Raw genomic sequence first — 14,280 nt, 5'->3', positions numbered from 1 at the left:
GGAGCAAACTCCAAGGGATAGTGAAGGACAGAGAAGCCTGGTGTGCTGCAGTCCATGGGTTTGTGAAGAGTTGGACATGATGGAGCGACTGAACAAGTCAAGGGCAGGAATTTGAGCTCCAGAACCTTGTTACTTCAAGAGTGGTCATGTACCAGCACCATGGGCATCACTTAGGAGTATGTTAGAAATGGAGAATCTCAGGCCATGTCAGACGCAATTAATTAGAATCTGCGTTTTAACAAGATCCTCAAATAATTCACTTGCACTTGGAAGACTGAGAACACCAGGAGAAACTGGTGGCTGGTCAAGAGAATGCCAGAAGAACCCAGGCAGATTCCACAGTTTGGAAGAAGCTTTTGATTTTAGTGGAACATTACAGCGAGGGAACCAAAGTCTTGACAGAACCATAGATGCCATGAAGCAGCCCTGCATTTTTATAACCCTTCTCTTTCAGGAAGCCAGAAGTTATGTAGGCTATGGTGGGAAGAGCTCTGATGGGAGCCAGAAGATGCTGGCCTCAAATAGCCTCTTTGCGTTTTCTCCTCATTGAGATGATGCAGTTAGGACAGTAATTCTCAGCCTTTGCTACACACTAGATTGAGGAGTTTCTAAAAATCCCACTGTCCAGGTTGCACCCTAGATGGATTAAATAAGAAACTTCCAGGCAGACAATAGTATTTTGTACAACTCTCCAAGTAGTTCCAATATTTAGCCAAGATCAAGACCCATTAATTTAGGGTAGATATTCAACTCTAAACATTCTATGATATTTTCTTAATATATTTAAACAATATTTTGGTCAGGACAGAAGCAATATATGTGGCCTTGTGGCTCCAAACAGAAGGTTAATCCAGTGCAGGGCACTGGAGCATGACCACAGATGTCTTTGCTTCCCAGTTCACCTTCTTAGATGTTCTTTAGGAAGTAGGGCTCCCTGTGTTTAACTGATTACTTTTAAGGAAGGTGCAATCCCAATACATCCATCTAACAAAAATCAATTTTAGCAATACTAGTACCAAAGGAATCGAGTTTTCCTAACTCTGCTGATTCAGAATTATTTTCTACTTTCTCAGGTGGAGCCTGAGAAACTCACTGGCTGGCTTATAAGCAACTCTTGGCTCTCTTCAGCATCTTTTAAGTTCAAGTATTCTTCTGTTATATGCACAATACATCATGCAAAGTGCCAGGCTGGATGAAGCACAAGCTGGAGTCAAGACTGCCAGGAGAAATATCAATAACCTTAGATACACAGATGACACCACCCTTATGGCAGAAAGTAAAGAGGAACTAAACAGCCTCTTGATGAAAGTGAAAGGGGAGAGTGAAAAAGCTGGCTTAAAACTCAACATTAAAAAAACTAAGATCGTGGCATCCAGTCCCATCACTTCATGGCAAATAGATGGGGAAACAATGGAATCAGTGACAGACTTTATTTTATTGGGCTCCAAAATCACTGCAAATGGTGACTGCAGCCATGAAATTAAAAGACGCTTGCTCCTTGGAAGAAAAGTTATGATCAACCTAGACAGCATATTAGAAAGCAGAGACATTTTGCCAACAAAGGTCCATCTTGTCAAAGTGATGGTTTTTCCAGTAGTCATGTATGGATGCGACAGTTGGACTATAAAGAAAGCTGAGTGCTGAAGAATATTCATTGGAAGGACTGATGCTGCAGCTGAAACTCCAATACTTTGGCCACCTGATGCAAAGACCTGACTCATTGGAAAAGACCCTGATGCTGGGAAAGATTGAAGTCAGGAGGAGAAGAGGATGACAGAGGATGAGATGATTGGATGGCATCACCAATTTGATGGACATGAATTTGAGCAAACTCCGGGAGTTGGTGAGGGACAGGGAAGCCTGATGTGCTTCAGTCCATGGGGTTGCAAAGAGTTGTACACAACTGAGTGATTGAACTAAACTGATTCTTCTGTTGTCCATGCACAACTCATGCTTTAATAAACCCAACAGGAAATCCTATGTATATCAAAATTCTATATATTTCTATAATTCTATATAAAATTCTATATAATTTTCCTACAGTTACTAGTCACTAGGGGTGACTTGATCATGATCAGAAATTGCTGAGCACAATCAAAACACATTTTACACCTTTTAGATTCCAGGTACCTGTGCAAAACACTTTCTCAGATTTGAGTAACTAAAGTAGTTATACAGTTTCAATATATTATAACAGTTCCACAGTTTCCCTTGCGACTCATCAGAAACCCTTAGATGAAAATCCAACCAACCTGAGTGAGTTGGCCAAATCCCTGTGGCCATGAGGATTCCTTAATGGGATCGTTAGGAAAGGTTTCAATAGGACTTCGGTCTCCATGCCTAAAAACCTGAAAATAGATTGAGATAGTAATGTTACCAGCTTAGGTGTTTTGCCTCTGTTCATCGTGATAGAGGGCTTCCCTTGCGGCTCAGCTGGTAAAGAATCTGCCTGCAATGCGGGAGACCAGGTTTCGATCCCTAGGTTGGGAAGATCCCCTGGAGAAGGGAAAGGCTACTCACTCCAGTATTCTGGCCTAGAGAATTCCATGGACCGTATAGTCCATGGGGTTGCAAGGAGTTGGACACAACTGAGCGACTTTCTTTTACTTTTTTTTGGTGTGTGTGATGGAGGTTTCTTATAAACCTCTGGTTCTCAACATTGGATGCTCACTGGAATCAACTGGGGAGTTAAAAAAATTCTAAGGACTGGATTCCTCCCTTGTGATTTTGGTTTAATTAGTTTCCGATGCAGCCAGGCCATTAGAATTAAGAACTGCTATTCTTAGGTTAAGAACTGCCATTCTAAGTTTACTAACACTTTTCTAATAGCTCATCATCTTGTTATTCACATTACCAGAAACACAGGAAAACTGTTAGTGAACTGTTATTGTTTCAAGTAATGTGAATGAGAATGATGAGTCATTAGAAGTCAGGTGACCCACACGTGGAGAATGATTTGTACGTCAGATAGGGCAAGAGGGAAAACAAAGCTTAGCAAGATCACTTTATTACAGACAAGCTCTGATGAGAAATATCCCTTCCCTAATTAATAGTGTTAACATTTTGAAATATAATAGTAGCTTTTAAATGCTACACACAGTTTGTGACCATCTTTGGCCAATGATTTATTAGTTTTTAGGAAGTTAAGGATTAGAAAAGCTACTTCTCAACACTTTAAGAACGTACTTCTGGATTTGTGTGCATGTCATCATGCTTGTTTGCACATTTTACTCTTTGGGAGGGTAGTCTGGACTTTTGAAACCTTGGTGAGTGAAAGTTGCTCAGTCATGTCCGACTCCTTGCAACCACATGGACTATACAGTCCATGGAATTCTCCAGGCCATAATACTGGAGTGGGTAGCCTTTTCCTTCTCGAGGGGATCTTCCCAACCCAGGGATCGAACCCAGGTCTCCCACATTGCAGGCAGATTCTTTACCAGCTGAACCATAAGGGAAGCCCAAGAATACAGGAGTGAGTAAACTATCCCTTCTCCAGAGGATCTTCCCGACCCAGGAATCGAACCAGGGTTGAAACCTTGGTACTTTGATTTTTTTTTTTTAATTAGTTGGAGGCTAATTACTTCACAACATTTCAGTGGGTTTTGTCATACATTGACATGAATCAGCCATGGAGTTACATGTATTCCCCATCCCGATCCCCACTCCCACCTCTCTCTCCAGCCGATTCCTCTGGGTCTTCCCAGTGCACCAGGCCCGAGCACTTGTCTCATGCATCCCACCTGGGCTGGTGATCTGTTTCACTATAGATAATATACTTTCTGAATAGCATATCAAACCAAACACAAAGCTGTTTTATAAGCAAAAGATAAGAAAAGAAAAACTCAAGAAATACAAGATGAAGTCTGCACTAGTGTCAGCAAACATTTTTAATACAGAGGAGGGCTGCTTAACACCTTGCATTCTCTGAGACTTCCTGCACTGGTCACGCATACAACCTGGCTAACGTGATCCATTGAAAAGAAAGCCAAGAGGCTGCTCTCTTGAAATCTTGTAAAATAGTTCAGCAGAGACACAGTAAGGAACAGTCTCAGACTTTAGTCATCTTTGAGATGGGATTCCAGGAAAAGGAAAAGGAGGTAAGCTTCTAAGACCTGGGTTGTGTCTCTGGTGTCTGAAGAAAACTTACCTTTTGGCCGTCTGAATTGGTAAGAAATTGAAATCTCAGTAGAACAGCCTATGTCAAACAGAGGGACAATGGTGTGGTGGATCTTAAGAAACTATTTTGGTCAGGTAAGGAATTATTGTCATGAATGGTCCCTTAGCTGTGTATTCTCTAATGAGCACCTACAGTTACTAGTCACTAGGGGTGTCTTGATCATGATCAGAAATCGTTGAGGCTAATCATTAGTGCTTTTCTTTCCACAATCGGAAGACATTTTACACTTTTTAGATCCCAGGTAGTTGTGCAAAGTACTTGAGGGCTTCCTTGCTGCTTCAGACTGTAAAGAATCTGCAATGCAGGAGACCTGAGTGGGGAAGATCCCCTGGAGAAGGAAAAGGCATGTCACTCAAGTAGGTATGGAGAAGTCTATGGACAGAGGATCCTGGCAGGCTATAGTCCACGGGGTCGCAAAGAGTAGGACATGACTAAGCGACTAAGACTTTCCCAGATCTGAGTAACAAAATTACCATATGGTTTCAATGGATTATAAACTCCACATTGTTTAGTTTCTAGTTTCTCATCCTTAGCACAGTCGGCATTTTTGCTGTGGAGGACTATCCTTTGCATCGTAGGGATCTTTAGTAATGTCCCTGGCCTTCGCCCACTGGATGCCTGTAGCATTGCCCAGTTGTGACATTGCCAAATGTCCCCCAGGGTCCAAAACCACCCCTAGCTGAGAACCACTGAACCAAAGAGAAGTTGGATTAAGGACAGCAAAATAACTTACAACACTTCCTACCAGCCTATAATCACAATAACTCAACACTTTTAGAATGCTTGCTTTTCCTAGAAGCTGTGCTTCTCATATATCTAATCCTCTCATCAATTCTACAAAGCAATTACTATCATTATCTTCATTTCACACACCAGAAAACTGACCTTCGTTAAATGACCTGCCCAAGGTCACATGGCGCTTAAGTGGTTGAGCAGAAATACAAACAGGTTTTGTGAGTCCAACACCAGCTTCTGAACCCACATAAGAGGCTCATTTCTCTCTGCTCTAACATGCCTCTTAGCCTTCCACCAGTGGAAAATCTGGGACCTGCTGCTTTTTTATGAACTAAAATTAGAAATTGTGTGTGTGTGTGGGGGGGGTGGTGGCGTTGTGTTTCATCAGAGGAAACCAAAACCTTGATATAAGAAACATCCTCAAACATTTTTTAAAAGATAAATCTGAGGATATGCAACTAAATGACAGAATGGCCTGGGGAGAAAAACAAGTGTGGTATCCTTAGATGAGTATCTTAAAGAGCAAAGCTGAAATAGAACCATAAGATGTGGGCAAGCTTTCCTGCTCTGTTTTATAGGTCAGGAATAATTGTACTCCCCTACATTTCAGTGGCTTTCCAGGTGGTGTGGTGGTAAAGAATATGCTAGCTAATGCATGAGAAGCAAGAGATGTGGGTTCAATCCTTGGGTGGGGAAGATCTCCTGAAATGGCAACCCACTCCAGTATTCTTGCCTGGAAAATTTCATGGACAGAAGAGCCTGGCAGGCTCCATGTGGTTGCAAAGAGTCAGACATGACTGAGCACACATGCACATTTCAGTAGGTTTTCAGGGTTTCTGAGATAGTGGCTCACACATGCTATGAGCTCTTTGGAAGGGGTGTTCCACAGAAACACTTAATGAAACATCTCCCACCTCCAGTGCTAGAAATCAAAATGTATATGTGTGTGTGTGTGTGTGTGCACACACGTGCATACCTGTCCCTTAAGTACATGAAGGTGGCATTCTCGAGCTTCTGGAGTTTCTTCACTTTACCTGGAGACTTTGGACTATGCTCAGGTCTGTGGCAGGGCAATCTTCTTAACTGCTGCCCTGCCAAAATTTATATCCTCTGTTCTCAGTCCAGCAGTCACACTCTATCAAATCCTTTAGAAGCCTAAGACTACTGGTACTACTATACTATTGGTACTGAACCTACTGGTATTGCAGTAGGACTATTTGGGGTACCAGTAGTAGTTACAAAAGGAAGACATCCAGGATAATAACAACCCCTTATGTTTGTGTTTTCATGGTTTTGTACAACTCTTTCCCCTGCCATCTCTTTTAATTCTTACAACTCTGTGAGGACAGATTGGTACTATTACTGCACTGAAAAAATAAGAAAAGTGAGGCTTAAAGAGATGAAATAAGCCATCCAGATCTCTTGCCTTCCTCCCATGATTGCTAGCCCATTGCTTTCCCCCCCATATCACATTTACTTTACACTTTTAAATCAAAGGGGAATTCCCTAGTAGCTCAAATGGTACAGAACCTGCCTGCAATGCAGGAGATCTGGGTTTGGTCCCTGGATATGGAAGATCCCTGGAGAAGGGCTTGGCAACCCATCCCAGTATTCTTGCCTGGAGAACTCCATGGACAGAGGAACCTGTTGGTCTATAGTCCATGGGGTCACAAAGAGTTGGACACAACTGAGCAACTTTTACTACTACTACTAAATCAAAGGTAACTTTTTAAAAAGAACCATGATTTGGTACCCATGTGACTGATCCTGCTCCATTGAGTCTGTTGACCAGATTTGGTGCACTGTGTATGATGTGGAGACCCTAATGACTGTAGGACATCTTGTCTAGTCCCTCTTCCCTGCCATCAGTCAAGAGCTCTTTTAAAGTGTAAGTCAGAATAGTCTCTTGATTGCTTTAGAACCCTCTAATGTCCTTTCATCCTATCACACTTTTTTTTTTTTGCAGAAAATTAGAAAAATATACAAAAATAGAGATTTTTTTATAATGAGCCACTATGAATCCATCACTTGCTCCAACAACGATCAGCTCATGTGCGGCCAGTCTTGTTTCATGTACTCCCACTGACTCTCAGACATTATATCATTTCCCACTGCTCTTTGCATAAAATTCCAAGTCCTTACAATAGCTCACTAGACACTACCTGATGTGGTCCTGCCCACCGCCATGTTCTTCCCTTACATTTTTGCTAAACATGCTTAGCCAGAGGAGACTATGCTGTTCTTTCCAGTACATTAAGTGTGTTCCAGCTTCAGGGCCTTCATATTCTATCTTCCTGGAATGTCCAGCTTCTGCATCTCCTGGCACATTCACTTGGTTGCTAAGAGAACTTGGCTTGTGGCATTAAATTCCACTTCCTATTTTGTTAGGTATGTTCCAAGTCATGAAAATTTCTTGATGCACAAACCTTGCCATGAAGAAAAAGTTTATTTAATTTTCTTTTAATTTTCTTCTTTCAGGAACTGAGAGATAACTCCTTTGGTAAAGAGAATTAAAAAGTGAAAGACTTTGGGTAGAAAGGAATGAATTGAGTAAATGAATGACACTTCAGAGGTAAGAAGGGAAGCCAACTGCTTCTTAAGGGACTCAGGCTGGGAATGCACCCTGCGCTTTCCATGAGGAAGGCTGAAAGGCCTGGCATGCTAATGGGATGTATTTAGGGCCCAGGAGGATACGGAGCCTGCAGGAGAGAGGCGGGGGGGAATGAAACTGTATGTTAAACTGAGTGGAACTGCATGACATCTCAGAAAAGCTGTGGGCCTGAGTTGGTTAGACCTGGATTCAAACCCCTGCTTTGTCAACACCTAGCCAGGTGACCCGGGGAAAATGATTTAACTTAAACTTCTTCATGTCTCGATTTCCCTCTCTGTAAAATGAGATCATTACTTCCCATACAGGAGGATCACGAAAATTAAATGTGTAATACATGCAAAGCTATCATCATAGTACTGAAAATGTAGAATCCACTTAGTACATGAGATCTGTTATTGTATTTGTTACTATTATTTTGGTTATTGTTGTTACATTATTCAGGCTTTAACTTAGCTATCCATTGTACTTCCTTTCCTGCTGGCAATAGCAGGCAGCATATTAGGGCAAATGAGAACTACCCATTGAGTAAAGGGAAATAGTCCTCTTTCAAAAAACATTTCTATTAATTTCTAATAGTCTCTTCCCCACTTTTATTTTCCTGACTGTGAAGAATAACTAATTCTTCCTTTGGATTTAGGACATGTTGAAAGCTTTCGAGAGCCCATGGTGGCAACCTGGCTGGCTAAAATGACTTGAGCCCAATATAATGTCCCTGATCAGTTCATTACCCTGAAAATTTGCTAAATACATTGGCATAAAAGTGAGAGAACCTCATGTAAGTGAACTGAAGTGGCTTCTTACTTGTCCTAGTACCAACCCACAGTTCAGAATGATCTGTACAGAAAATGACTCTGAAGGACCTACAGGTTCCCTGGATGGCTTCACTGCTTTTCGCCCCTGGCAATTAGGGGGCCACAGCCAGGGGAGAGAGATCAGAGGTCTGTCTTTGAGTTGAGGCTGGAGCCCTGGTTTTTGTTTTCCGAGAGAGAGTTTTATATGGTACATATGTCTTTTATAAGCCAACCCACAAGTAGGAGATGTGCCACCAGACAGTTGCAGCACCCAGTATACCACAGAGAAGCCCCAGATCCTTCCCATTTCTGTTGTGTAATACCAGGCCTTACTGGATCATTTGGGGGATTCAAAATACAAAGTGCAAGGAAACTGGCATCTAATGGATGCTTATAATTTGGTAGCTGTAACTGTAATTTTTACTTTAATGGAAGTGAGAAGGAGGTTTACAAGCCTTGTGAAGTTCCTGCCTGTGATCAAAGGTACTGTTCAAACATGGGCGGTGAAGATGACAGCAGATAAAAGGGCAATTGTAATCCATTTTAGCAAAAAGTTAAGAAGGAACTGTGTGTGTACCAAAAGTTAAGAAGGAAAAGACCTGCAGATCAGCAGATTAGTAAGTCAAACAATGGTTGAAATGAGTAAAATCTGTTTAACTTGTCATGTTTTAAATATATACTTTTTCCAGTTTTTATTGGGCCAGGGACCTAAATCTGGGAAGAAAACGGATCAAATTTAAAAGCAAAAGGACATGTAAATACTTTATCATTTGAGAATAAAAAGAAGGGAGAAAAAAATTGACATTTTAATCAACTGATTATATGAACATTATTTTTTAAAAAATTAGAGAAGTTCATATAAATAAACTGAAGCAGCCTTCAGTTTACTGTTAAAAAAAACCACACATGAGGTAATTGAGTGAGTATATATACAGTATATATACAGTCAGCACAATGCAGTAGTTGCAAACTTTAAGGCATTTACCAGATTGGCTTCTAAGTACTTTTGTATATTAACTCAAGCCTCACAATAACTCCATGAAATACCATTACCTTAATTTTACTGATGATGAAACTAAGACACAGGTAGGTTAAGTTACTCATCTGAAGTCCCACAGCTTGGAAGAGGTTGAGCTGGCATTCAAACCCCAGTGGTCTGATTCATGAGCCTGCAGTTTTAACCCCTACACTATATGGGATTGTGTAATACACAATACTGTAAATCTCTTTGATATTTACATCCCTTTATTCTTTTTTTGCTGGATCATGCAACTTGCAGGATCTATCCCAACCAGGGACTGAATGCTGAGACTTTGGCAATGAAAATGCTGAGTCCCATCCACTGGACTCCCAGGGAATTTCCTCTCATATTTCTTTTCAAGAAGTTCAAATGTTTCATGTACCCTGTCTCCATGATGTCATCATTTTCCCAACAACCAAAATTAGAAAACAGGGTCATTTTGACTTCTTTCTCTTTCTTAATATACACAGTCAACCCAAAGAGATTCTTCTGCCTTCACAATTTTTCAAACAAATTGATATTTTTTTCCTCCAATTCTATTGCTTTCTGATCTAACTGGATCCTCATTGTGCTCTTCTGACCTTTGGTAGTATCCTCTATCTATTCTCCTCTCTAGTTTCTCCCCTCCTCATGCTGTGTGTGCTAAGTCACTTCAGTCATGTCCAACTCTTTGCAACCCTGTGGACTGTAGCCTGCCAGTCTCCTCTGTCATATGGGATTCTCCAGACAAGAATACTGCCATGCCCTCCTCCAGGGGATCGTCCTCACCCAGAGATTGAACCCACGTCTCTAATGTCTCTTTCATTGGCAGGTGGGTTCTTTACCGCTTTGCCACCTGGGAAGCCCTCCTCAAGTGTACTTACACACAGATGTGTATCTCTCACAAGACAAAACACATTAGAATTCACAGGTGGTAGAAATTGAATGCAAACACGGTAACCTGTTAGCCTAATGTTCCAGCGGACATGATAACTACATAATATCTTCAATTCTCCTTAGTGAAAAATGATGAAAGGTCAACTAGAACCTTTAAGGACATTATATTGGAATATTAAAGACTCTGCAAAGTCCCACATTTAAGAGACTTTTAAACACAGTTTAATTCACATTTTCTTCCCAAAACTGATTTGACTATAGAAACCTATTTTTTTTTTAAATCAAGCAAGACCTGTTAACAACTTGTCAAACTAGCATTCCACTAGCATTGGTGAACCTGTTTCAAAAGAGCACATGGTGACTCTGTTCATGAGAGAACAAGAACTGGACAGTTTCCTGCTATTTCTGCAAATAACAGTTTTTCAGAATTGAGGAAGATTTATTTTTCTTGGCTTGCAGTGGAAAACCACTGCTGAATATGTGTGAAGCCAACACACAGACCTTGATGGGGAGGCCTCAGCTCCACGTTCTGAGTTAGACACACATGGCAGGAACAGAATGTGTCTAGTGATTAAGGGCAGGTTTGTGAAATCACACAGCCTGGGTTCAAATCTTAGCTGTGTGGCCGTGAGCATGTTGCTTAATCTCTTTGTGCCTCAATTCCTTCAACTATAAAACAGGGTTAATAAGGATTTTACGAAAACCTCATAGAACAGTTCCCGGATTTAGCAAACAAAAATGTAGGATGCCCCAATATTGCATGTAAACGTATGTATATTAAAAAAAACTATTTGCTGATTATCTGAAATACAAATTTAACTGGGCATCTTGTGTTTTCTGGTACCCCTATTTTATATGATTGTTGGGAGGACAATGTAACATAATTCATATTGAAAGTCTCATTGAGATTTTTGTTTGCTAAATCTGAGAACTGTCGCCCAGTGGCTCAGTGGTAAAGAATCCGCCTCCAATGTAGGAGATGTGGGTTTGATCCCTGGGTCGGGAAGATCCGCTGGGGAGAGAAATGGTAACCCACTCCAGTGTTCTTGCCGTGGACAGAGGAGCCTGGTGGGCTACATGGGGTCACAAAAGAGTTGGACATGACTTAGTGACTAAACAGCAACAACAATCTTTCTTTCACTCTGATTCTCCTAATCATTTTTAGGGAATTCCCTGGGTATATAATCGAACCATTTATAGTCAGATATTTTCTATAATCAGTAAAATGAATATAGTGATATCTTCTGGCTTAAGTCCTTAGATATAGTTTTATGGCAAAGAAAAATGTATTGTTGCCTCAATCTACCATTAATGGAAGAAAGCTATGGTAGGCAAAATTGTTAACATTAGTCTTGTATAGTAATTGTTAAATCTTTTAGCTCCAAGAGAGCTAACTTTGTAAGCTTTTTCTTAGGGAAGAATTAACTTGTAGTTCCTGAACACATGTTAACCAAGAATGGAGGGGGAGAAAGGAAACCTACAACAGTTTGGTAGCCAGGGAAACAAGCCTGGGCTGTTGTGAAACATGGAGGAGAGAATGGACCAGATGCAGTTAGGTGCAAGTTCACTGTAATATCTCGAAGAGGATTATTACCCCTCCTCCAGCTTGTCACAGTGCAATTTCTGCAGATATAAGTAAAAGTCTAACTCACATGGATTTCCCTATATAAAGTACACAATGTTATAAAGACTTTCTTTTTCAACGCAGAAGCCTGAATTCTGTGAATACTGGTGAATCTTTTGTAAATAAATTGATGATATGTTCCTCTGGTTCTCTCTCTCTCATTGTTGAATCATGACCTAGTAAAGATTTACTGGATGAAGAAGAATCCTGATTTGCAAAAGCATATGATTATGAAATTTTTCTATAGAAGGGAAAGAAAGAAGTTCTGAGTACAGCAAGCTGAGAAAAATAAGAATTTCGTGTTTAATTTTTAAGTAAAAGGTGACCTCCCTTGAAAGTATAAAAATAAGCTTTGGATATTATTTCAGGAAAAAAATGTACTTATCAGCATACTTCTACTCTATCAAATGAAAAGATGTGATAAAGAAAAAAGATGGAGAGAGCCTATAAAATAAATGGAGAGGGTCAGAGGCAGAGAGACAGTGAGTGAAACAGGAAAAAGAGAAACAGAAAAACAGAGACAATCAAAGATCAAGACAGAAACCAAGAGATATAAAATAATCAATTTCAGGACTGTTAGTAAAGTGGTTAATCCCCCTTACTTCACAAACTCTCTCCCTATCTCTTTTTTAAAATGATGCCAACAGTATATTTTCTTTCCTTGGCAACATCCATTAGCCTCCCCATCCCCCATTTCTAACTTGTCACACTTCCTAACATGTCACATGGGTAGGGAAAAACATTATTTTAATGATCAACCATATCTGTTTCAGGAAGTTATCCTAGAATTCTTGGGTTTTACTTTCATGCTTCAAAGATTGCTTGTAAATATGTTTTCTAATTTCCTGATAAACAAAAAGGGAAGGGGTTATTAAATTGAGAAAATGACAGTTTTTTGGCTTGCCAACAAATAATCATTAAACTGAATGAAACCAGTCTAGCTACTGGTGCTAAACAGACCTAAGGGAGGCACCCCCTGGTCTCGTGTGGCTATCAAGAGGAAAACATTTAAGGCAGTTGTAAAGTAAGTGACTAGGTAAATAACATTGGCAAAGTAAAAAATATCCAAACCAAACAGGCTTTTGTTAGGACACGTTCATTCTTCTTTACAAGGAACTTGCAAAACTTGCTTATTCACTTTCTGAGTTGAGACTCTGGGAGACTATACTAGGGTAAAATGAAACTGGCACTCGGTTTTCAGACCCTGTTGGTAGCAAACAGATTTAAAGGAAAAGCAATGAGAGAAGTCTACTCACCAATGTCACAAACCTTAGTTCCTTGGCTCTCACTCCTTGGTCCAGGTCCGGCAGGAAGGAGAGCAGAAGGAACAGGCTGAGGCGAAGGCTTGTTGCCCTGGCCATGAGGAGGGCAGCATTTCTCATCCTGGGGAGAGCTGCTTCAGGCTAGAGTTGGGACGTGCTTCTTCCAGGGCAAAGCCATTAGAGGGGAAGCTATTTAACCAAGGGTTTGAAAGGGAAGGAGGAACTGGGAGGAGCCAGTCTCCAGGTAGCTTGGGGAGGGATTTAGCCTGTGTCTGGTCAGATCATTTTTGGCTGAGTGTTAGAGTTCATGGTCTTCTGGATTTAAGTTAAAATCCTGAGGCCCAGACAGGGGAGAGCTGTCGCTCAGGGTCATAGAGTACGTGGCTAGATTTCTTTTCTGACTTATCTTTATCCTTTCTTTAGGTGTGATACAACATTTGCTTTGTGCTATCACTTGAGAAAGGATTAGACCTCAACTTTGGAAACCTTAGGTTAGTGATTCCTAATCTTTTTGGTAGCAGAATTATAGGGAGAGAAATATGGAAGGAACTGCAGATACCAGCATATTTTGGGTATATTCTCCAGGCCAAAGATGGCTTTCTTCCCTAAAACTCTCATGTAGCCTATTTTTAAGTTGAAGAAAAGTAAGAGCAACTTTGTTTTGAGAATTTTTAGTCACACTTTAAGATATTTGGGGCTCATCTGAGGTATCCCAAAATTAGGATTAGAAGTACCTTTTCTAACCTGACAGTTTAAAAACAACAACAAACTAACCTAGAGTTAGTTCTGTTATTAGTCACCAACTCTGACCGGGAGTCATATAGTCTGGGTGAGTCACAGCCTTGCTTCTCCAGCAGTGATCTAACCAGGGATGCTATGAAAGAGGATAATCCAGGCTGAGGGAATTTAGATTTCCTTTTTTCCCAACCTGTCAGTCCCATACAGGCAAAAATAGGACATTGGTGCAGAGCTGCCTGTCAGGATGCCCCCACCCCATCAGCAGAGAGAACACCTCATTCTCTGGTACAGTGCACTGGGGAGACCTCTGTCCTTATGTGATCATAAGCTGCTATAGAATGTGGCGGGTGGGAGAGCTGTTGCCTCTGCTGGTGTGGGGAAATATGTGTGGAGAATGAATGCATGTATGGTTAGGGGTTGGCATTTAAGGGAACTTGTGACCCTC

The 14,280-nt window shown here is 40.8% G+C and overlaps 1 protein-coding gene across 2 annotated transcripts in view; it reads right to left on the bottom strand.

Moving 5' to 3' along the window:
- ACP3 (acid phosphatase 3) overlaps window positions 1-13,282 on the bottom strand; it is a 53,370-nt gene extending 40,088 nt beyond the window's left edge. For both annotated transcript variants that reach the window (XM_043875463.1, XM_043875462.1), the window contains exons 1-2: window positions 13,092-13,282; window positions 2,253-2,348 (exon numbers count right to left, since the gene is read on the bottom strand). In XM_043875463.1, the coding sequence (XP_043731398.1) occupies window positions 2,253-2,348; window positions 13,092-13,217 (222 nt within the window). In that variant the 5' untranslated portion in view covers window positions 13,218-13,282. The remainder of the gene's footprint in view (window positions 1-2,252; window positions 2,349-13,091) is intronic.
- Between the last annotated feature and the right edge of the window lie 998 nt (window positions 13,283-14,280).

This window comes from Cervus elaphus, chromosome 19 (genome assembly GCF_910594005.1).
Source record: "Cervus elaphus chromosome 19, mCerEla1.1, whole genome shotgun sequence".
Taxonomy (NCBI): Eukaryota; Metazoa; Chordata; class Mammalia; order Artiodactyla; family Cervidae; genus Cervus; species Cervus elaphus.
This window is presented reverse-complemented; position numbering and strand designations above follow the sequence as displayed.